General features: G+C 38.8%; 1 protein-coding gene across 2 annotated transcripts; it reads right to left on the reverse strand.

Moving 5' to 3' along the window:
* Nucleotides 1-1,048: 1,048 nt before the first annotated feature.
* On the reverse strand, nucleotides 1,049-22,421 carry LOC101169833 (atlastin-2). 2 transcript variants are annotated; one of them, XM_004065604.5, is made up of 14 exons: nucleotides 21,876-22,421; nucleotides 14,787-15,079; nucleotides 10,381-10,515; nucleotides 10,176-10,280; nucleotides 9,881-9,931; nucleotides 8,623-8,679; nucleotides 8,349-8,441; nucleotides 8,050-8,188; nucleotides 7,752-7,879; nucleotides 7,180-7,236; nucleotides 5,926-5,997; nucleotides 5,416-5,847; nucleotides 4,340-4,354; nucleotides 1,049-3,151 (listed from the first exon to the last, which is right to left on the reverse strand). In XM_004065604.5, exons 1-14 carry the CDS (start codon nucleotides 21,934-21,936, stop codon nucleotides 3,041-3,043), a joined length of 1,749 nt encoding a protein of 582 aa, XP_004065652.1. In that variant the 5' UTR covers nucleotides 21,937-22,421; the 3' UTR covers nucleotides 1,049-3,040. The 2 variants fall into 2 exon arrangements, with proteins under 2 accessions (XP_004065652.1, XP_011478256.1); XM_011479954.4 differs by lacking the exon at nucleotides 4,340-4,354.
* Nucleotides 22,422-22,909: the final 488 nt, after the last annotated feature.

The following is a 22,909-nucleotide window of genomic DNA, read 5'->3' on the forward strand; positions in this document are numbered from 1 at the left end:
ACTTTTTGGGTGAAATCAGCCTAATTTGAAGTAAATGTTTCTGTTGAGACTGCAAACTTTATTTTAATACAAAAATAAAGATTTTACACACATTTAAAATATGTTTATTAAAAAATAAAATGTATACTAAAATGTCAAATCGTCAAAATAAATTGGTACACCGCTGCATGGAAATTATGTACCTATAATGCACTTAAATATTTAGACTCAATAACTGTTTTTGTATTTACCTTTATCCTATTTTCTACAAATATAAACTATATACGCATGTCAAAAACAGATGGCACCTTCTGTCCTCCAAACTAAACCTCTTCTTTCTAATATTTATTGAAAAGTTTCATTCATTTGCAATGTTTTTCTAGTGCTTTTGGCCAGACTGAGCAGGTCTTAGTGGCTTCAGCAACTGTTTTTTTATTTTCACATAAGGGATATATCCTGTGCTATCCTAGGCACTTTAACATTGGGAGTTGGGTCATCTAGACCCACTAGACAGTGCTTTGAACCTTTTTTCTTCAATGGTTTGTGATCTTCACTGGTGTCCATGGATTACATGAAATCTTTCCACCTTTATCCACCTTTGTCATGGTAGGGAGAAGACGTCAATGTAAGGGTGGGGTCATCTAAGATAGCACAAGGGTTAGAGAAGTTTAAATATCCTTTCCATGCATTTTTTAGATCTGCCCTGGTATTATTGAAAGCTTGAGACCGAATCTCTGGTACTGTTTTACTGCCACCCCATGGCTTAACTGCCATCCTGCAGGGGCACCTTGGAGTCCAGGTGACGAGTAACATTTGCAAGAAATAAATGTTTGGTGAAGTTTGATACTAAAATCAAAGGTTGTTTCTTCACAAGAGCTTTAACATTTGTTTTCAGTGCCTTAATTTCCACCTTTTATTTATTTTTTAATTCTTCTCGACTACTTATTGAAGAAAGTATTGAGGATCCTAACAGAAACGCCGCTTTTAGATTTCTCACGGGTAAGTTTTACCCTCCAGAGGACGCGATAGAAGCTGCCCATGTGAAAATAAAGACATACAATGCTCCCTCTTTCATTGAGTTTCTTTAATATTATATTGAAAATAAATTAATGAAAATAACTTTAAAATGCAACAGGAGGAAGGAAACAAAACTGATTATAAACATTCTTTGCCAGCAGAAGGTGGAACAGCAGTGTTTAAGATTAAATTTACATATATATTTATGCTTTAAAATAAAAAGTAAAAGAAAAAAAAATTAAAAGATTGAACATATGCAGAAAGTCACAAACGCATTCCTTCACCGAGTCTGGTCTGCAAACCAACTGGTCTTCCAGCTACAAAAAGGTCTAGAAAAGTGTATATTTATATATGAATAGTTTTCATACCCATGCATTAAGTGTGGATGAGGCTGTAAGAAGAAAAAAAAAAACTGTACAAAGCAAAGAGCACATTGTGGTGATGTGGATGGAATGATTACATAAGGGAAGGGAAGGATTCAGTAAACTTCACAGCTATGACCCGGAGTCTTCTAGTGATCGGATGAGTGACGCCACAACAGAAATCACAGCAAGAACACAACAGTTAAATATTCTCTGTGTTTTATGAGACATCTAGTGCGTTTAAAAACGGGAATTATTTACTTTTGAAAGCTCTAGATCATCTACACCTGAGGTGAGCTGGATTTTTTTTTAAATATATTTAAATGAACAAACACTGTCTTTATGGTAGAGATCTTTAAAAGTCAGATTTTAGACAAAAAAAAATCTAAAAACTACTTGTAAGTGCATCATTTCTCTATAAACAGCCTCCAGGTCACATTTAATTCCAGCTGTTTGCATTTAAGACTGTTGAAACTTAAAGGAACATCAGCTTTTATGACAAACCAGTGTTGAAATTCACTGTTGAGAGAGAAAGAAGGAGGGTAGACAATGAAGTGAATCAAAATAAACAAGCTAGCTCTGATTCAAAGAGGAAACTGGCATTAATTAATACATAAATGTTTTTCAGATATTAAACCACCACTTTTGTCTTCTTTACGGGGTCAAAACTCCCAAAATCTCATTTGGTCTCTTCCTATTCCTCGTCATATTAAAATAAAAAAATGTGTGTGTTTAATTCCTGCCAAATCCAGCATCAACCTACAGTAGTTTGAAATCATGCAAAACTAAACTTTAAAATTCTCTAGTGACACGACAAGTCATAACTAACTATCAAAATATTTAGATAAAAAGATGACAAAATGGATTTTTAAAAACCCGGAGGCGTTGTGAGTTTTGCTGGATGTCGGACCTTCAGTTGACCGTTTGCTCTGAGCCGGCGGGATGCAGAACAAGACCACGGAAATCTGTGCAAGCGTTAGATTTAAGTGCTACGTTCGTGTCCGTCACATGTAAACTAAGTGGAATGCAAACCAAAAAAGGAAAGAAAAAGAAAAGAGAAGTTTGAAACACCAGATGGAGCGAAGGTGTCACAGTCACAGCATCTGGTGACTGAGCTAAAGTGGACTTTTCAAGCATCGCTTCCATCTGCAAAAAAGGCATTTGACAGTTTAAAACCCCGAGAAAAGTGAACAACAACAAAAACCCTTCATCCGAGTCAAACTTTCCTTAAAAGTCCAGAAATTTTCCACATCAGTCCTCCTGGCAAGTGAGCATCTACACGTAAAGCTGTAAACTTTGGCTGCGGCTCCTCATGATGCCATCCAGGGATTGAGAAAGTGATCTCCAGAGGAAGGGGAGGAGCCATGAGAGAGGGTCAGAGGTCATGCGCTCATTTGTACATTCACATGAACGGGAATCAATGCGACATTGTCCGGCAGATAATCACATCTGGAATGACAGTGACAGACTAATATCTCTTATCTTTCGTAAATAGCTGAACTCGTGATACATTTTTAGACGACAAACCGCTACGCCCGGATTGGAAGCAGGTCCCTCCAAACCAACCGGCTGCATGATGAGGAGCCATGATTTACAGTCAAAAAGAACTGTGTGTCTCGCAAAGTGTTCCGAAACTGGTCAGAAGGGGAAGAGAATGAACAAGGAGTCGAGTCGGCGCTCCGCTAGTTTTTCTTCTTGACGTTGTTGTTTGAGGCGAGCCGGGGTCGCGGTACTGGAATCAGGCTACCCAACGGAATCCGACTTCGAGCCACCTCGAAGAGTTTGGAGAAAACCTGGAAGAAGAAAGGTTAACCGGGGGTGAACAGTGACAAAGGCCAGGAACCGCTACAAGAGAGTATTTTAAAATACAGAGCTGGAAGAAGCTTCTATGCTCTTTGACACACTGCAACTCTTTCAACCGTTCATGCCATCAACGTGAAACTGCCGATTCCGATGTGCAAAAAGGCAGCTTTTCATACAGGATTTGCGATAGAATTAGTTGAGTTACCCGGATATCGTGAGCAATTTACAACTGTAAATTGCTGAATATCAGCAAAAAGCTGCTTTTTCTCCGTGTGAGAATTCACTGGTATTAGCTTAACTGTGTAAACTGTTGAAGAGTTCTGGCAGCCAAAGACAGTCAACGCGGGAGCTAAAGGGTCAGTGTTAAAGGGTCACAGCAAACAATGAACTTTCACCATAAATATTAAAAGCTAGCTTATATGCACGCATCCATATCTGATCATTTCTTCAGATGTGCAATTCCTCAAATATCAGTCAAGATGTCCTAACTGCCATAACAGGAGTTATCCTAAAATGAGATTATTTATCCCAAAAGCAGACACTTCTAGACATGTCTCCACCTTTACCTTGTGTATATATGTCTATATAGTGCGTAACTTCTACCTTACGAGAGTAAGGTACCACAACAATTTTCACCAAAAACAGGTTAGTGGGTTGGTTTTTTTTGTCGTTTTTGAACGACAAGAAATTTATGCCATCTATTCATCATCTGAACCCACTGAATCCCTTTCAGAGTTGCTGGAGCCTATCCTAGCAACTACTAGGCGATGGCGGGGTTCACCCTGAATCCTTCCGGTCTGTTGCAGGGCCACACACTCTCACATATACACCTAAGAACAATTAAGAATCACCTATAAACCCTGATTATGGACGGTAGGGGGAAACTGGACTGGACACACAGAAGGGATTTGAACCAGGGCCTTCTCACTGTGAGACAACAGTGGTAACCAGTACAGCACCGTGAAGCCTAGACTGAAAATTATGTCCATTCATAAATAGATGGGAGCTTAAGCAAAAGATCAGGACATCCTAATGATCACATTTCTACAGTCACTTTAACTGATTTTGTGTGCATGTAAACAGACTCAACGTCAGAGCAAAGCGGAATAAAGTTTTACAAAACATAAGACAAAACTTCTTTAAGATGTTTAAAGGTGTCTGTTTGGAGTCATGCTCACCTTTCGAGGAGTCCTCTGAAAGCATTTAATGAAAAGTAGAAACCATTAGAGACATGACGTTAAAGTTATTCAGCTGCTAGGAACAAGTATCGGAATACTCGGATATTCCATCTGTTCCAGAAAAAGCAAGTATGAATGTTGGTGATGTCAGAGATTGCCAATTTGTGCTCTTTATAAATAGAATATAGTAAAAAAATAAAAAACACTTCAGGTGATGGAATTATCACTGTAAAATTGCAGAATGTTGGATTTTAAGTACATAAACTAAATTTTTGTGCCATCGTCATAGGAAGTAAATACATTTTCAAAGTAAAGTGGTTTTTGTAGTTTAGTGAAATAAGTTGCATTCTCAAAAATGTGAATAAAATATAATGAAAATGAAAAAAAGGACAAAATCCTGTGCTTTTCTGTTAGAATGGCGACGTTTTTTTTAGGTATTTCCACTAAAGATGAAAAAAGTCAGTTGGTACAACATGTTTCTATTGGAAACCCTGTTGTCAGTTTTGATGACAGGAATGTGAGAGTTTTCTAGCTGTTCCATTGTTTTTTACCGTCTTCTTGTCATCTTTTTACTGGAACTTTTAGGATGGAAAAACAGTGGCGAACATTTTCAGTGATGTCTCTGTTTTGTTTGCGGCTGAAGTTACCAGAAAGTAGACAGAAAAACGTTTCAGTGCGTCCATTTTTCCTTCTAAATCTTTGTGTTTTTATGTTTTGTTGATTCTGATCTCCTGTTCTAAATAAAGGTTTAAATGATTGTGATGAAATAACATATTTTAAATATTGACAAACATTTAGAAACAACCGAAATAGTAAGAACCGTGGTTTGATCTGTGAAAATTGTTGGTCTGATTCAGGAGCAGAATTGGATCGCCGCCTAAAGATCCACCCTTTCAAGCAGCTACTGGCAAAACCTGCTCAAAGAGCTGAACTACTCGAGTAATTTTACATCTAAAACACTGAGGACGTTTGGGTGCTAAACTGAGGCGATCCTCTGCCAGGTTACCTGTAAATGCCGTTGGTTTAACGTTGAGTGCAACGATAAAGCAGATCAAGGACTTCACGTTCCATCTCACCTGTTCCCAGAGAGTTTCAGCCACGATGTCGATGACTCTTCCAACGTCGCGAAACTTTCCGGAGTATTTGACATACGCCCAGATGCAGAGGGCGGTCAGAGCCACGCCCATCACCAGATTACACAGCACGGCCACGTAACTGATGCCCACAAAGCCGGTGACCAGCGACACCACGTACATGACGAACATGACGGCGAACAGCATGGCCGGGGTCCGTGCGGCAAAGAAGATGTTTTTGCCGTCGTTGTGCTTGGTGAAATTGGTGTAGCTCTCATTGAGCTCCGCCTCCAGCTGCTCCTGGTAGCGCCGGCAGAAATCCTCGCCGCCCATCTTCTTGACCGAGCGGAAATGTCGCACGGATGTTTGCAGCAACTCCGTGTGTCGGCGCTCCAGCTCTGCTGGAGAAATGTAGGGTTTGTCTCCACCACAGATCTGAGAAAAGGAGGGGGGGGGAAGTGAGGTAAAAATGTTTTTGGGAAAAGTCTGGGCGTCAAATAGAGCTGCTCTTACCTGCTCCATGCTTTTGTTATATAAATCTTTGGCTCCTGCCACAGCAGCAAGGTTATTAGCTTCTGCTGTTGCCTTAAAAAGACAGAAACAGAAAATCCCAAATTGAGTAAAATTAAAAAAATATATGAAAGTAACAACGTAAACCACAATGAATCCTCAATTTGTACTCAGATTTATGACGCCATTGTTTTTCTGAAGGGCATTGAGAACCATTGACTGTACGTGAGAACTGGACTGAGTGTCTGATGTCACCCATACATAGAAAATGGTTCACCTCTGGCTCCAACCAAATGAGCTTACTGGAAGACGACATCACTACAACTTGAAACTGGGCTACACAAAATCTGTCAAACGCTTTGAACAATGGACACCCGGGCCAGAGGCTCCGCCTACTTACATTGTAAACTGACCTGATTGGTCAGTTTACAACTTGAATGACTTGAACTACAGAAAAAAATATGAAAAAAACACGAGTATTATCAAGAACACGTTAGAAGACGGTATTGGAGCAAGAATGGTTATTCTGACCAATAGAATGAAAGCTGTTTGTTTCTATACAGAAGTCTATGGGATTTTGTCTTCTTGAAGACACTGGGTACTTCCTGTTTGGAACGTCGGGGGGGGGGGGGGGGGGGGGGGGGGTCACTCAGTCCATTTTTCATATTCAGGCATTTCGTCGGCTACAGCCAAAGCGAACAACGTCAAATACGTCTTTTTCCTCATCTTTTACTCAAAAACGACTAGTGAATGTTTGGAAATGTTGTAGCTGGTTTGGCGCTTTCTACTGTCGTGACGACCTTCCGCCGATTTCCACGTGTGACGACAGAAGCTCCGCCCTAACCGGTCCGTTCCATTTTTCTATGTACCTACAACAGGAGCCAATAAATAATAGGGTTTAATCTGGCTAAATTGGTGTATTTCATAATGGAAACACTCAAAATACAGGACCGGACTGGACCCGATCATCACGCTCCGTGGAAATGAGGCTCATTACTCTTAAATGGAATTATAGAAAAAAAATTATAATACCATCTAAAAGCAAATTAAACACTTTAACCCTACAGATACTGCTTATGTTTCAAAACAGAATCTATTCAGCCCAATATTTTACTCAACAACGAAGTATAAATAGTCTTTTGTGAATATTTACAGACGTTGATTTGCGCAAAAACAATCACATCAGATTTACTAAAAGGGATTTTCATGGTCTGGTTCTGAACTTGTCGCACCAACAGTAAGGTTGTATGAACTGACCTGCAGCATTGACTTAGGGTGAGGAAGTTCCTCTCCCTGGTAGATCTTCATGTAGGCCTGGAGATGAACAAACAACCATTGATGGGACACTTTTTTTTTTTAAACCAAAAACAAGATAGATAAGAAGCTTAGAGGAAAGCCTACAAAACAAACAAAACACTTGATCGTGTGCTGCAGAGGGCTGTGTGAGCTTTATTTTGACTTATTAAAATAAGAAAATCAGTGGGCAGACAGGCTTTGCTTAAAAACAAGAGAATTATTTAATTTAAAATCTTTTTTTTTCGTTCCAAAAAAAAGAAAAAAAAGATAAAACAGCTGAGAAAAACTTTCAATTGTAATTATAAACTGTTAATGGCTCCTAAATGTGACACATCTACTACCTTAGAAACTAAACATTTCAATGCAGATACCCCTAGAAAAACAAAACTTCAAATTATTTTTTCCCACTCTGGATTTTTTCTATTTTTGCACACAAATTACTTTTTCTTCATCAAAATATTGGATTTTAGATCCAATATTTAGCAGGTTAACAGTATAAAGTACTTCTTCCTAGAGAGTAAACTATAATTCACCTTGAAGTAGTGCAGCAAGTCTCTGCATGTGATTTTGACTCCTCCAATTTCCTTTTCCACCAGGTTTTCAGGAGAAAGGAGCGTCGGGATGAGATCCTGCAGCGCCCTCTTAAATTCATCATCAATATCTGTGAGGCAGTCAGTGCATCAGAAGAAGCAGCATCTTTCAACTTCTGCTAGTTTTTAAACTAACATTCAGGGAAAATGCCCCAAAAGGCTTCAGAAACGTGAATTATATTTTAATAGCAAGCTGCATTTAAAAGTCTCCCTAGCTGCTGAGCTTTCATTAAGGTTTTACCTCTGAGCCGGCCGTCAAAGTGAGGGTTGGTGGCCACCTTGAGGCCTGGATGTGGGAGCAAGAAGCAGCTGATGTTGGAGAAGCAGGAGTGAATGTGTTTGCGGACATTTTGCAGTTCCTCGTGTTGATTCTGTTTCACCTGATCATTTCAACGCAAGAAAACCTCGTTAATGTTTGGTGTGCAGACATTTTATTTCCATGTGGATTAGTTTGGAGGGCTGTTAGTTCCTAAGTCTTGTGGAAAAAATGAGTGGAATCTGGGAAGTGTCTTCCAGAAAACCTTCTGGGGTAAAACTCACCTGCAGCCGCTTCTCTAGGAAACTTTGGCCTCCCTCCAAACCGTACTGGTGCTCGTAGGGGTAACACCAGTCTCGGATCAGAAACATCAGAGTCTGAAAGGAGAAAATAATGACACGGACATTTTATTGTCCTCTCTAGCTTCATCTGTTTAAAAAAAAACGGTTTTAGATTTCTTTAAAGTGAAAATAAAGAAATTCACTGAGCAGCTCTCTTTAGTTAGTCAAACTGGCCTTTCCATGTCCCAGTTTGAAGGTAACAGAGAGTTCTGCAGACCTGGAAGGGTTTCTCGTAGACTTCCTCCATGGCAAGCCTTCCATATTCAGTGAAGAGCTGAAGGGCAGCAAACAAATCACATTTTTTAATCGTTACAGTTGATGCACGATTCCAAATACTGACTTAGTTAAAAAAAAAAGAAAAGAAAAAAAAAATTCTACTGATAAACGTTACTGAGAACAAAATTAAAATGCATTTCAAATCCCATACAGCTTTTTTCTGTTATTGCTTCATTTGTTTGAGCCAAACAAACACATTTATTTTTAAAAGATGTAGGCTTTAACTTTTTCTTTTCTAAACAAAACTTAAAATTATGAATGAAATAAACAATTAAATAAACTAAATAAACCGATCCAGATGGAAAGCAGATTTGACTGTTTTCTTGTAATCTGCCTGTAGTGTGAGTGTCCTCTCCTATTATTGGAGTGTTGATTCCTTTCAGTTTCTTTTATTTAATTTTGAATATGCTGTAAATTATTAGGACAGAAAATACAAGTTCCATTTTCTCAATTGCATCTTTTTTTCTTCTACTTTTGCCTGTTGGGTTCAGTTTGGGAGCCAAACCACACATCTGTTTTGGAGAAACTCCCAGCAGACGATTGCTTTAAAAAGGCTACAACGTTTGTCATGTTTTTGTAATGTTTAGTGGAGAAGCTGTGCACACAAATTCCCTAAACGGTGTAGAACTCATTTTCTGATCTATATGTGGTTCACAAACCCAACAGAACTCTTTGGATCTGCTGGAAGCTATTAGCTGGTAGAACCGAGTCTGAACCAGAAAGGATAAAGCTGCATTTAAGACAAAACTCAACAGTCTTTTCTGCCGTCTTTGTTCAAATTAATTAGGTCCCACTCTCTTTCAAACAATAAATTAACCTATTTTGATAATCATTATAAAGAATGGATTCAAATGTTTCATATACTGTTCTGCAAGTCCAAATACGTCTATGATTAAGAGTAATTATGAGGTATAGAAGACAGCATCCACTTCATTTATTTTCCAATTAATTCATGAATTAACATCTGTAACAGGTCCAATAAATCTTTTTATTTCATTTTTTGTTATATTGCTTGAAATAAACAAATGCAATTTTATTGTCAGCATCTATTTTTCATTTGAGCTGAAACCTTTGTAAAGCAGGTCTAGTGTGAAAAGAGCTAAACTCAGAAACTCATTTAGCCTTTAATGAGCAATAAACCTTAGACTTGTCTCGTTATTCTACTTTTTAATTAAATGTGGGTCAAAACATCAACTGACCTGAAGATGCTGCAGATCATCTTCCTGCACATTCTGGGAGAGGTTGTACACCTGGGAAGAAAAAACAAACCAATCAACCCGTCAACCTGCTTATTACCGGTACACCTAAAACACTCAATAATGCGTTTTATTTTTCTGTAGAAACTACAAGAAAGAACAAAAAGTGTATTATTTGTAGGTTTGTTTTTCCTGTTCCTAAAGAGATTTTATCATTTCGAGAGATGAGATGAAGAAACATCAGCTTCAAAATAAGTGAAGGAGGCATCAACCCTTGTTCTTCTCTGTAACGTCTTACCTGAACAGAGCTGGTCATGGTGCTCAGGGCAAACAGTGTGGCGCAGTCTTTAATGGTGGATTGGCTGTCAAACGCCCCCTGTGTGTCAATCAGTAGAACTGCAACCTACAACATTGTTTTTTCCAATTATTTAAAAAGCAGAACTTTAACCTTCAAACTCAAAATAACGTCAAGAGATACTCTGAACATTGGCTGGAGCTCTAACCTTTTGACCGTCTGGTTTCTCCACCACGAACACCTCGCTCCAGGCCAGGATGCCCGTGGTCTCCCGCTCACAGCCGCCCCGCCAGGTAAACCCAGTCAGAGGGTCATTCTCCCCACCGATCCACCAGTCCTCCGACTAGAATATGGAGGAAACAGATTTGTCAACTAAAAAAAAATATATACATTTCATCAAAAGAGGTAAAAGTCAATGCACTGGATTGGACTCATGGTTGCAGCAGTTTGAACAAACTTGAGCTTCATGCGTGATCCAGGCAACATGACAAACATCTGGATGAGATCTGCCGTCATTTTGAGGCCAGTGGTCATCAACTCCCAGGCTGCGGACGGGTACTGGTCTGAGGGACACTTGGTACCGGTCCGCAGAGGGCAAAGAAAAAAATGTTTTTTTTTAAACAATTGGATTCAGATTCAAGTTTTATTTAGGAAAACGATTGGATTCCATCCGCAACACCCAACTCATTCTCAGTCGCTTGTATCAAAAATGCATCCACGACTTTCTTTAAGCGGCTGCATTGACCACCAAATGAAAACCCCCCACCAATCCAAATATGGATTTATCGTGACTGTCGTTCCCACAGACCATAATAATAATAACAATGGAGCAGCCGGCTGTTACACGAATGCTGCCAATAAAGATGTTCACAAATTTAATATTATATTTAAAAAATATCAGGCTTGTGGACTGTTTTTTTTTTTTTTTTTGTGATCATTGCACCTTAAAACCCTGACCCTTTTTCTAAGCTTCCATTTTGGGGTTAAGGGAAAACTTTCATGTTTTAAGGGTTTCTACGCCAAAATCTAGTGTACAAATAAAGTTTAAACCAGCTGCAGATATTTTACAGAAGACGAATTGGAGATAAAAGTTAAGGGAAACTGGAGGCTACAAATAAACAAATGAATAAAAATCAGACATCCACCGGGACCTGAAAATATTGTCCGACATTAAACCGACCTGTGGCCTGAAAAAGGTCGGAGACCATAAAGTTAGACTGAGAAACCCCTGATCGCACAAACCCCGAACTTTTGGAAGTCAGAAACTCCAAAAACAAGAACGCAAACGTAAAAAGCCAGAAATGATCTGGACTGACGGAGCCATAATGGAGGTGGCACAGGTGAAGCGCGGCGTCATCACCTGTGGGCGTGTCACTGTGAAAGGTGCTCACTGGTGACGTAAAACGAACGGATGAGGAGGGAGGGGGGGTGAGCCCGCCGTGGTCACATAAGTTGTTGACGGCGTCATTTGTGTGCAATTGGAAGTTTGTCACTGCTAGAGTATTTGATTTATCCTTTGTTTGGCCTGGGAAACCTGCAGACGAAGGAAAGAAATACTGTGCAGCGAGGCAGAAGTTTGGACTGAGAAGCCGGAGCTTAGCCCTCATCGTGGACATTTTCCTTGTCAAACCCCCCTCAACATCATCATCCTTAAGGTGTCAAGTTTTAGTGACTTCAATAAAGAATAAAACACATTTACAGCTACTTCAGTCATAAATTAAGTCTAGTTATGTCAGAGCCAGTTTGAAGCCAGTTTAAAAAAACAGATTCAATGTACCAAATGCTGCCTTGTATTTTCTGCTATTCTTGATTTGAGACTAGGCTGAAAATAACTAGAATGAATGTGTGACCACACAGTTGAAAACCTAAGACGTGACACTTCTTTGCCAAAAATAAAGGCGGGTGAGAGGACCACATGAACATGACAGCTGGTCTCCTTTCTGTTACAATGAGCAACACGGAGAGACAACAGCAGAGATGAATCTTTGAAGAAAATCGCTCAAATGTAATAAAATCCATTTATGTTGTTAGTTAAGATAAGAGAAATGACTGTAATGTTGCTGTTTTTTTTGGATCAGATCTGTGGAGGTAGAGCTAACAGCAACCTTAGCATGACCTGGCATGGTCAGATCAGGCCTTTTCAACACACAAAGATAGCTTTTATGTGTGGGATAAGCAGCAGAGAGCTTCAGAGGCCCAGCCACACAGCCAGCATTGTGCCAGACTAAAATCCTCTTTAAAGCCTCACCAAACCCTCCAGATTGTTCCTCGGTGCTCGTTGGACATTAACATGGTTAAAGGCTGTTCCACACACAACTCTCCCTCCCACTGATAACATGATCTGACATGCAGCTAAACGGAGCAGGGATCCAGTTCATTAAGCGGAAATGAACAAACCTAAAGCAGAACTTTGTCGTTTTTTAAATCACAAATGAAACACTAATGGTGAAGAAAACAGAGGACTGTTTTTTTTGTTTTGCTTTAATAAAAAGGAAAGCCTAACAACAACATAACACCTCATAACAGTTCCTCACAAATTCACGTTAGCTTAGGTTTGACAAAAGAATAAGTAGTGAGAACTCTAAAATGTCAACAATAAAAAACAATATATAAAATATAATAGCTGCAGTGAGTAGATAATTTGTATTAGATTGATTTAAAACCAGGTTTTTCAGCTTCTCTATCTTACCTCAACCTGAAATTTAAAGACATCGGATACAAAAAGGCTCGAGACAAGGCTTCTGTTTTTCTACATTTTAATGTCAATTAAAAAAGAAAAATGATCAAATTAATAATACAAAAAAAAACAATTATGACAGATATTAAATCTCCCCACAGAGGTGAAAATGCAGACTGTAAGTCTGTTTATTTTTGTGGTAAATTTAAATCACTGTACTAGAGTGAACGAGGACTGACTCCCTTTTCTAAATGATCTGACTCAAGTTAGGTCATTTTCATACAAACATCTATATTAAAACCAAAATCGTCCCATTAAAAGAAGAAATAAAATTTGTTTTTTGATTGAAAAGAAGATTAGTGAACAGTCTAACATCTCACAAATAAAACCCTGCTTAACAATCCTGTTGGCAATGTTACTACTGCTTCAAACAAAGTTCTACTCAGTTTTATTAGATGAAGGACTTGCAATGTGGTCCAACGTGGAGCACATTTAAGTTCAGAGTAATAGTTACTAGGGAATAAAAGTTTGAGTTTTTGTTGTTGTTGTTTTTTTAGACATATATAACCAACACAAAACTGTGACAAAATTTTTTTTAGGTTTGAACCAAATTGTAGGGAAAGTGAATTGATGCATCCCTGATGATTACATTGTCTGAAGCGTATGTTTTACTATATCATATCTGTAAAGATTGGCCCGGGTAGGCGGCGGCAGCAGCGGCCCCGGAAGGCACAAAATGAGTTCAGAAGATCATGTAAAGATTGTGTATCCTGATCTTTGACATCACAAATATTCATACTCAATTTTTGAAGAACAGTTTGCGAATTTACGAATATTCGGATTAGGGCTGAAACGATTCCTCGAGTTACTCGAGTTTCTCGATTACAAAAATTCCTCGAGGCAAAAACTCTGCCTCGAAGCCTCGTTAAATTCCTGTGACGCGCACTATACGCGCGGCGCAGGGATTTGATTGTGTCACACAGACCTTTTATTCACATGGACCTTTTGAATTTAGTTGGCGCGATGGCGGAGAACAGATCTATAAATAAACGGCAGAAATTGTCTAAAGTGTGGGATCATTACACACTTAATAAAGAAGAGAACAAGGTGCAGTGTCTCTACGGAAAAATGGAGCTGGCACACCACAACAGCACATCTTCTATTCAGCATCTGAACAGAAGACATCTGCGCGCCGCTGGAACCCCGACCAGCGCGGGCCGCGGAGGGGGCGCCGAGAGGCAGGGGCTGGGACAGGCGGTAGCTCGCCTTTCGGAGGACCGCGAGGCTTCTTTAAGCATTGCAAAAATAACAAAAGCATTATTTTTACACAAAATATAAACAATGATAATGATCATATGTTTTTCTGATTCTTTTATTTTTAATGGCCTTCCATTTTGGTGTTGTGCCACCCTTTCACAGTCTTCTGTGCCCCCCCCCCCCCCCCCCCCCCCATGCAAAATGTTCTAGCTCCGCCACTTCTCAAGACCAACTTAAAAACACCAAAAGTAACATTTGCATCAGAGCGGATCTTTGAAATCAAATGATTGTTCATTTTACAGCCACATCATTTTCGTTATGCATTATTTGTTTTGGTCGTTCAAAAACACACACAAGTCGTTTTATCCGATTACTCGATTAATCGATCGATTAAGTGCTAGATTAATCGATTACAAAAAGAATCGATAGCTGCAGCCCTAATTCGGATACTCATTACAGCCCTAACAGTATAATCTCCTATGCTGCTACAGTCTAAATACTACTTTTTGTTTCTGATGCAAAGAAATTTATTAAGTTTTTTCTTCATTTGGAACAGTTAAAAGAATAGTACAAAAGATTAAAAAATAAAAACATCAGTGATGATGAAAAAAAAAGCCCCATAGAAATAGAAAAGTTATTCCCCGATCAACTGACTTAACATCTATCCACCTGAACAGTACCTTTTTGTACATGTAGCGTAGCATGAAGTCCAGCAGGAAGGACTTGCCCTTGCGGAAAGCTCCGGCCACCGAGACCACGACCACGTGGAGGTCCTGCACCTCCTTCTGCAGCAGCAGCTGCTCCAGCGCCGCCTCCTGCAGGGAGAAGGAGTGCTCCTCCTCATTCGCCACCACAATCTGCAGCGGCCGAGCTGTGCCCACATCCTCCTCCTCTTCTTCCTCTTCATCTAGCAGATCATCCTCGTCCTCTTTGTGTCTTAGGTGAGATTTGTCCAATTTGAATCCATCATCACCTGCGACAACAGGAACAAAACATTTTATGAATCGATTTGATTTAGATTCATGAGTTTGATTTGATTCAAAATCGAATGAAAAACATTTATTGGATCAACATAATTTCTTGTGAGTGAAAAATCTATGTAATAAAATTTATCTTTATCTAACTTAAAGACTTGTGAAATCTCAATCTCTAAAGAAAATATCCTGACTTATAAGTCGGCAAGAAATATGCCACAAATTGTCGATTATGTATATTTATATGACACTTTTCTTGCTTGCTTTAAGGCCCAAAGCCGTTTACAGTCCCATACACCCATGAACACGCACACAAATTAACACATGGATGGAAGCTCTGCTGACTAACACTGGTGCCAACCGTTGACAGAGAACTGGACTGAGTGACTCCTCCCTCCTTGTGTTCCAAACAGGAAGTACCTCCTGGCTCCAAGAAGTCAAAATCCCATAGACTTGTTATAGAGAAATAAACAGCTGTTACTCTATTTGTCAGAATAACCATTGTTCTTTTTTTTTCTCCTGTGTTCTTAATAATCTTTTTCTTTTCAATAGTTCAAGTTATAAACTGACCAAAGAGATGCCTCAATAAAAGTAAGTGGAGCCCGCTGGCCCCCACGTCCAATGGTCAAAACATTTGACAGACTTCATCATGTAGCCCATTTTAATTCGGTAGGCGTGTGGTCTTCCAACTATGCTCACTCCTGATTGGTGAGAGTGAAACATGGACTTAAACCCACCGACCAAACACTGCTTCCTGACAATGTCTTGTTCCAACATGGAATGGTCTATCGCGAAAAAAATGCGACCAAATTAACTTTATTTTGTTAAAACCATTTTCTATGATGACGTCACACTCAGTCCAGTTCTCCGATACAAATAATGGCACCAACCTACAACCACCAAGAGCAAAGTGAGGTCCAGTGTGTCTGTGTGCATGGACAGGAAAGGCGAGAACGGAACCTTCAATCTTCTGATCAGAGGTCGACCGTTCTAACCTCCAAGTACAAAAATTTCTGATAAAATGCAACTGGAATCAAATCAAAGCAATAGATAGTGAAATGTCCTATGCCCTAAGGAGAAAACAGAGATTCCATTCCTATATTTGGATCAGAGAGGAGAACATGTGTTGAAGACGATTCTGGTTACATTACTGGAAGTGAACACCATGAAAGACTGAATGAAAGCAGCAAAAGCCTCAGTAACAGCCGCCTTTCAACGCTAATGGAGGAGAGGGATTCACAGAGAACAATTTTCATTCATCTCAGTGATGGTAAACAGTGGAGCAGGCCAAGAGCGGCTATGAATGAAAATAATTGTAACCGTGTGCACAAATGTGGAAGAGATATTACAGCTAAAGACACGCTTCAATGAAAATTGTGTTTTTAACCTGTTCTTGTACCACAATGGAGGACATGTATAAAAAAAGTTAAGATTAAAAATTGTGTATCTGTGACTGAATCCTTGTGAATCAGAAAAACACAAATTCAGTGTGGAAAAGGTTTGTTCAGTGATGTAGAATCAGCGGGCCACAAGCTTCCTGTTCTGCTCCATTCTGATGCATATACACTTGCAGACATATAGATTTGTGTACGTCTTTGTTGTCCTCGTCTGAGCTGACATCTGGTTCCAAACTGTACGGCTGGATAGCTACGATATTGCTGACCATTTTTGTTGCACCGCTAATGTTAGGTTGAGGGTGTGAGGGGGCTGTAAGATAGTGGGAGAAGGTGTAAACAAAGGGATGGGAAGAGTGGGTAGGCTTACACAACACCAACAACTCAGATGTGAATTTCTTATAAACTACTGCCGCTCTGAAGAACCAGAAAACAACATTTTTTACATTTTACACCTTCAAAATAGATCAGAATATGATTGGAGTGGCTCATTAAATTGCTCATTTTGTTTGGGGGATTAGTTTTGAACTATTTTGGATTTAAAAATTCACAAAATGTGAACTTAAATGTCAGCGCTTCCTTTCTTTGTGATGACAATGTTTGTTTAAGAAGAGTTTAATTTTATACACATTTTACCACAATTCCTTTGGGAACATCATTAGGAAAATAGAATATAGAGAGTAAGCCCTTATAACAGAAGAATATAACATCTTTACTGTTCCAGTTTGCCAACATTACCCAAAACCTTTTACTTAAAATTAAATTATGTGTACTTTAAAATAAAAGGGATCTTTGCGTCGGCCTTCAGGCGTGCGGCAGACTTCTAGAACACCATGTGTTTGTGGTAAACACGTACTCAATTGTTTGTGTCGTTTTTATCGTGACTGGTCACTGCTTTAGGCAGAATCTCTTCCATGAAGAGAGAAAAGGAAAGTTGTTGGGGTATAACTATGAATCAGCTTAATCAATGACTGGATTTATATTCTTACGATCCAACCAGATTGATCCGTCTGAAGCAAGTTGTTAATTGAATAGAATGGGCAGCCGTGGTGCAGCGGCAGGGCGGTCGACCCACGATCGTAATATTGCAGATTTGAGTCCCGCCTTGCACGCCCATGTGTCGAAGTGGGCAAGACACTGAACCCCACATTGCCTCTAGTGGGTGGTTGGCGCCAGTGTTCGGCAGCAGAGCCGCCATCAGTGTGTGACTGGGTAAATGGGACTGTGACTGTAAAGCGCTTTGAGCCTTCAAAAGAGGGTAGAAAGCGCTATATAAGTATACGCCATTTACCATACGATTAAAAAATGTTTTAAAATAAAATAAATCGTTTGCAATGGATATTGGAAGATACCATTTGGATTGAGACACAGTTGGTTTATTTTACTATAATGTAAAAACAGCATGATGATCAAGCCATCATGACACTCCAATGTGTGGAAACACTTTGAATTTTGCAAAGACATGTGACCAAAGTGTGTGGTAGGAGCAAGCTTGTGATTGGGCGTCTTTTTGTTTACATCACGTACATAAAAAGGCAAAAACAGTAGAGAGACAACAAGAAGAGAAAATGACAGAGGTTGTCAGAAACGGGTTATTAACCTTTTTACCAACATATTCTTGTTTATATGTGTGGTTTTTAACCAATACTGCTGTTACTTCCATCTGTGTCTCTTACATTTGTAGTTGACATACAGGAACGCCTGCATGCAGAGAAAAACAGGAAAGCTACAGACCATCTCCAAAGGCATTGTTCAGATTTACTTCATGTATTTTATGTAGGTCAGTAACAAACGTTTCATTTGCTGGACATATACAGCCGAAGCAACACACGGTTCCTTACTCTATACAAACATCTTCAACTGAGTAAGAGACACAAAGAAAGCGCTCTGTTGTGAGGTCGCTTCACGCAGAAAATGAGGAAGAAGGAAGATACCACAGAGAGAGAAGACGCCACAAAAGACAGCTAGAAAGGATGACATTTTTTAAAGAAACCTCAACAACTTTCAGTGCAAAGAATTCTGCTTGTAGCCAGTCAGGAGACCTTATTTCTACACTAGAGCACTACTGTTGCAGACCCACAAGCAGATGGGATTTGACCGTGACAGTTTTAAGTTAGAGAAGCCTGGAAAAAGAAAAGAAAAAGCCTTCAAATTGCAGGACGACACAGTAACATTAAGATTTACAGTAAACACAGTTGAACTGTTGAGTCGGTTTTAACCCTCCTTGAAAGGAAATGTTCACGCTTCAAGCATTCCTCTAAATCTGGATTTATTCCCATCATACTTTATGAAAGACAAAGAAAAAAGGGAAAAAGTTGTTTTTTTCCTTGAAATATGAACAGTTAGAAGAGCACAAGTCACTAAGTTTTATTAAAAGATTTTATCCAATTAGCAATATTGGCACAACAAGCACACACAGACACACACACACACAAAAAAAAGTGGACATGGCACATTTAAAAAGTAGGCTGCTACAGTCATGCGTGTAAAGTCTACTTTCCAGAAATAGAATATTAGAAATATATTAGTTCATTTATTTATTGTGTCATAAAACGGGTAACAGTTTTGGAAGGAAAAACACTTTTTATGGAAAGATACTAAGTATGATACCAACTCAACTTTAACAAGTGCTGTAAAACAAAGTTACTAAAAATTTGGAAATTTTAAATGCCAAGAACACAAACTAGTGTCAGTTTTATTTAATAATTGTGCTGTTTGGAGTGAGATCTTTCTGGCAGAAAGAGTGAGCAGCATGCAGCCTCACAGGAGGCGACGTCCTCATACAAGCAAGTGATGAAGAAGAGGATGACCCCGCATCAGTGTAACAAACTGTACCACTAAGAGACACGATCGTACGTCATCACTGGGAAAAATGTTAAAAATGCATGAGTGCATGTAGAGACTGTAGTGGACTGGAGCCCTTACAAGAACCAATGATCCAGAAAATGCATTTATCCACAGTTCTGTTCATAGCAAATGCATCACTTACAGAAAATAAGCAACACTAGAACGCAGCGTAAAAAAGAAAACTATTAACCAATTTCAATATTTATAGCTACTTTATATTAATTGTTATCTATTTTTTTTATTTTAAACTGAATTAGGATTGACAAAAATGTAATTAAACAGAAGGATACATGAATGGCTCTCCTTAAATACTAAATTACCGTCTACTGAGTAAAGTTTCTACATCATCTCATCTGCCTTCCAAGGAATCCGTTGAGGTTAAACACGAAAGACACAATTCCAAGACTCGATTTCCCATAGTTCCTCGTCTGCACCATGTTGATTTGTTTTCCTCTTTTTTTAATACCCCTAAATGTTCTCTCCCTAATCTAGTTTGTACTAATATATCACACAACTAAGACTCATTAGGAGTCACACATTTGAACTGAGTTGTGAGACTTTTGGGATACAATGAATGAATTCTTACAGTGTACAAAGTGTAGAAGTACTGATGTTTTAGTTATTCCCTCCTTACAAATTATATTATCATAAATGACTCTTAGATACACTGATGACGTTCTCTGGTGGATAGAGTTACATTCACTTCTAGCAAATATTTGTCCACAGAAACGTACAAAGGCTGCATATAACAAACACAACTGACCTACTTAACACCTGTCTTGGCCATAAGTAATATCAAGGAGAAAGTACAGAAATTCTTTAAATCAGGATTACTTTAAATATACTTTGAATACTTTGTTGTTTGTTAGCTTGTCCTTTCTGTGCACTGGAAGCTTTAACCCTTGTGCTATCCTATGACCCCACCCTTCCATTGACGTGTTCTCCCTACCATGACAAAGGTGGATAAAGGTGGAAAGATTTCATGTAATCCATGGACACCAGTGAAGATCAAAAATCACTGAAGAAAAAAGGTTCAGAGCTCTGTCTAGTGGGTCTAGATGACCCGACTCCCAATGTTAAAGTGCCTAGGATAGCACAAGGGTTAAATGAGCCTAGTCTATAGGATTTTGTTTGAATTTCCGGTGCAAGTGTAAAGTTGAACAGCTCATAACAGTGATGATGATAGAGTCAAGGAGTTTAGCTAATGATCTTATGCCAAGTTGTGCACAGGCCTCCTGCAGTCGTTTGTTGGCAGAGGACGGGAAGAGTCGTATGAATGAGTTAAACTCCTGAAAAAAGGTTTTGCCCAACTGACACCTTCGAAACCCAAAAGCAGCCATCTGAATGTCCCACTACAGATATAGTGGTGTGTCTAAAGGCAAAAGCAGTGTTATGGTGTTGAGCTCATTTTCTCGGGTTACTAAATTGTTATGGCTAAAATCAATCAGAACATTTTTGGACAGGCGCAAAAACAGAGGTGAAGCATCAAATGTCCTTCGACCTGTTGCCCTCTCGGAGGCAATAAAGGTCATTACGGACAAGAATAAAAAAAGACTGAGACACAGCAACTACCCCCCAAATAAAGGTATTCTGATTCAGAAAGCTAGTTTGAAAAGGTTTTAAATATTCAGATCCACATTACTTCTGCGTCGTGTTTCCTAGGGGGAAAAGATATTTAGGCCACTTGCAGATTTTCTATGTTCCTAGTCCACAAGTAATACTAGACATTCTACCACATAAACAGATATGCAGTTAGGTAGTAGTAGTTTACATCTAGAAAAAGACACATGCCTACATCCATATAATGAACTCAAAGCATACGCTTAATTCAGGAAAACTTCATTTAGGTTTAAAGAAATTGTTTTGAACGTTTAAGGAGGCAAATTTAAAAACTCAACAAGAAACATCTAAGAAAAGCTAAAATGCTTTTAAATAAAGTTTCATACAAAAAAAAAACACTCAAGCTAACATTTGAGGCATGAAAAAGCAAATAATTTGGTAAAAACGTTACCTTCATAATTTTGTACCCACGTGTACCCCCCCCCCCCCCATTTGTATTAAAACACAATGGACATGTATATGCGAGAACAATTCAATAGCAGTGTTTATTGTCACAGCACAATGTAATTTCATTAGGGAGGAATTACCTTGATTAGGCTGTTAGCCATGTTAGCTAAACCGCTAACAACAAACATTCAGCTGCATGTGTGGACAGCTGGAGTCACAAGTCAGAGACCATTAAAAAATAGAAAATATATTTTTTTTTAAAAAGGAAAACGATACCCAACGCACGATATGAGTCCACGTGAGGGCACGTGACCTCCCACTGCTTTTTTAGACCAGTTTTTATTGACATTTTTTACCAATTCGGCTTCTGACCCGCTTCGCATCGCAGCAAAACGATGGCGAGGCGGAGTGTTATTATTATAGGGTACCGTCTAAAATCCAGAAACAATGTGACTACAATACAATGTCAATCACAAAGAACCAAAATGTTAAACGTGACCTCGGAAAAAAAAAAAAAAAAAACCCGTCAAGATAAAAGCTGAAGTACCTCCTCTGAAGACGCTGCTTTTGTGATGCCGCTGCTTCAACCTGCTCTCCTCTGCAGCCATCTTTCCTTACCCGCTGCTAGCAGCACGCAGCCCCCCGATGACGTGACCAAACGAAGACACGTACCACGTGACTTTAAAAGGCCAGGTGATGCCCCGCCCCTGGGCATGGTTTTCGCCGACTGTAACAATGGCATCTTTTAAAAAATAATAATTATTTAAAAAAAGACATGAAGCTCTTTTTAGTTCAACTTTTTTTTTTCTAAAGTTGTGCAGTGAGAATAAAGGTTAGGGCACCCAAAAGAACAAACAGAACTGTCCTGTAACGGGAAGTGGTAGAAACTGCTCAAAATATGCTTTGTGTGCAGAAAAATCCTTATGAATTAATAATAAAAATAATTATAATATTAATAAGGAAGAGAAACTGTGTCACTATGCTTTGCAGCATATTTACAAAATTAATTTTTAAAAAGTGGTGGCAAAATTACATAAGATTTGAGTTGAGTTGAACCCTAAATTTATAATACATTTATTTGTATTTGTTTACTGAGGCTGCGCCTGAATTTACTCCCTAAATACTTTTTATTACAGTGTATAGGGTGTTTCCCAGTGTTTCGGGGTGTCCAAATATACAATTCTGTAATCCAGTGCTTTTTGCTAGAACTTTCCCAAAAGTATGAAAAACGAGTGATATACTTGAAGGTTATTTTAATTTAATACACAAGAGTATACGTATCACTATAGCAAGTACACTTTAGACCATGAAACATGGAGCCATGTGCTGCTTTTTTATCCCTCTATTGTGGCTTGTTGGATATAAAGACAAATGAATTGAATTAAAAAATAGGTTTGTAATGTTGGTTATTTTGCTGTGATTCAATTCGTTTAATTTTTACTTCTGTTTAGATATTTCACATTAAAGATAACTGAAAAGATTGAAATTAGTTTCAGAGTGGTTTACTATTGTTTTTAACACACATTTTGTTTTATGTTCATGAGGTTTTTAAAATGTGAATTATTTTATCATACTTATAAT

This window comes from Oryzias latipes, chromosome 1 (genome assembly GCF_053564925.1).
Source record: "Oryzias latipes strain Hd-rR chromosome 1, Olatipes_Hd-rR_3.1".
NCBI lineage: Eukaryota > Metazoa > Chordata > Actinopteri > Beloniformes > Adrianichthyidae > Oryzias > Oryzias latipes.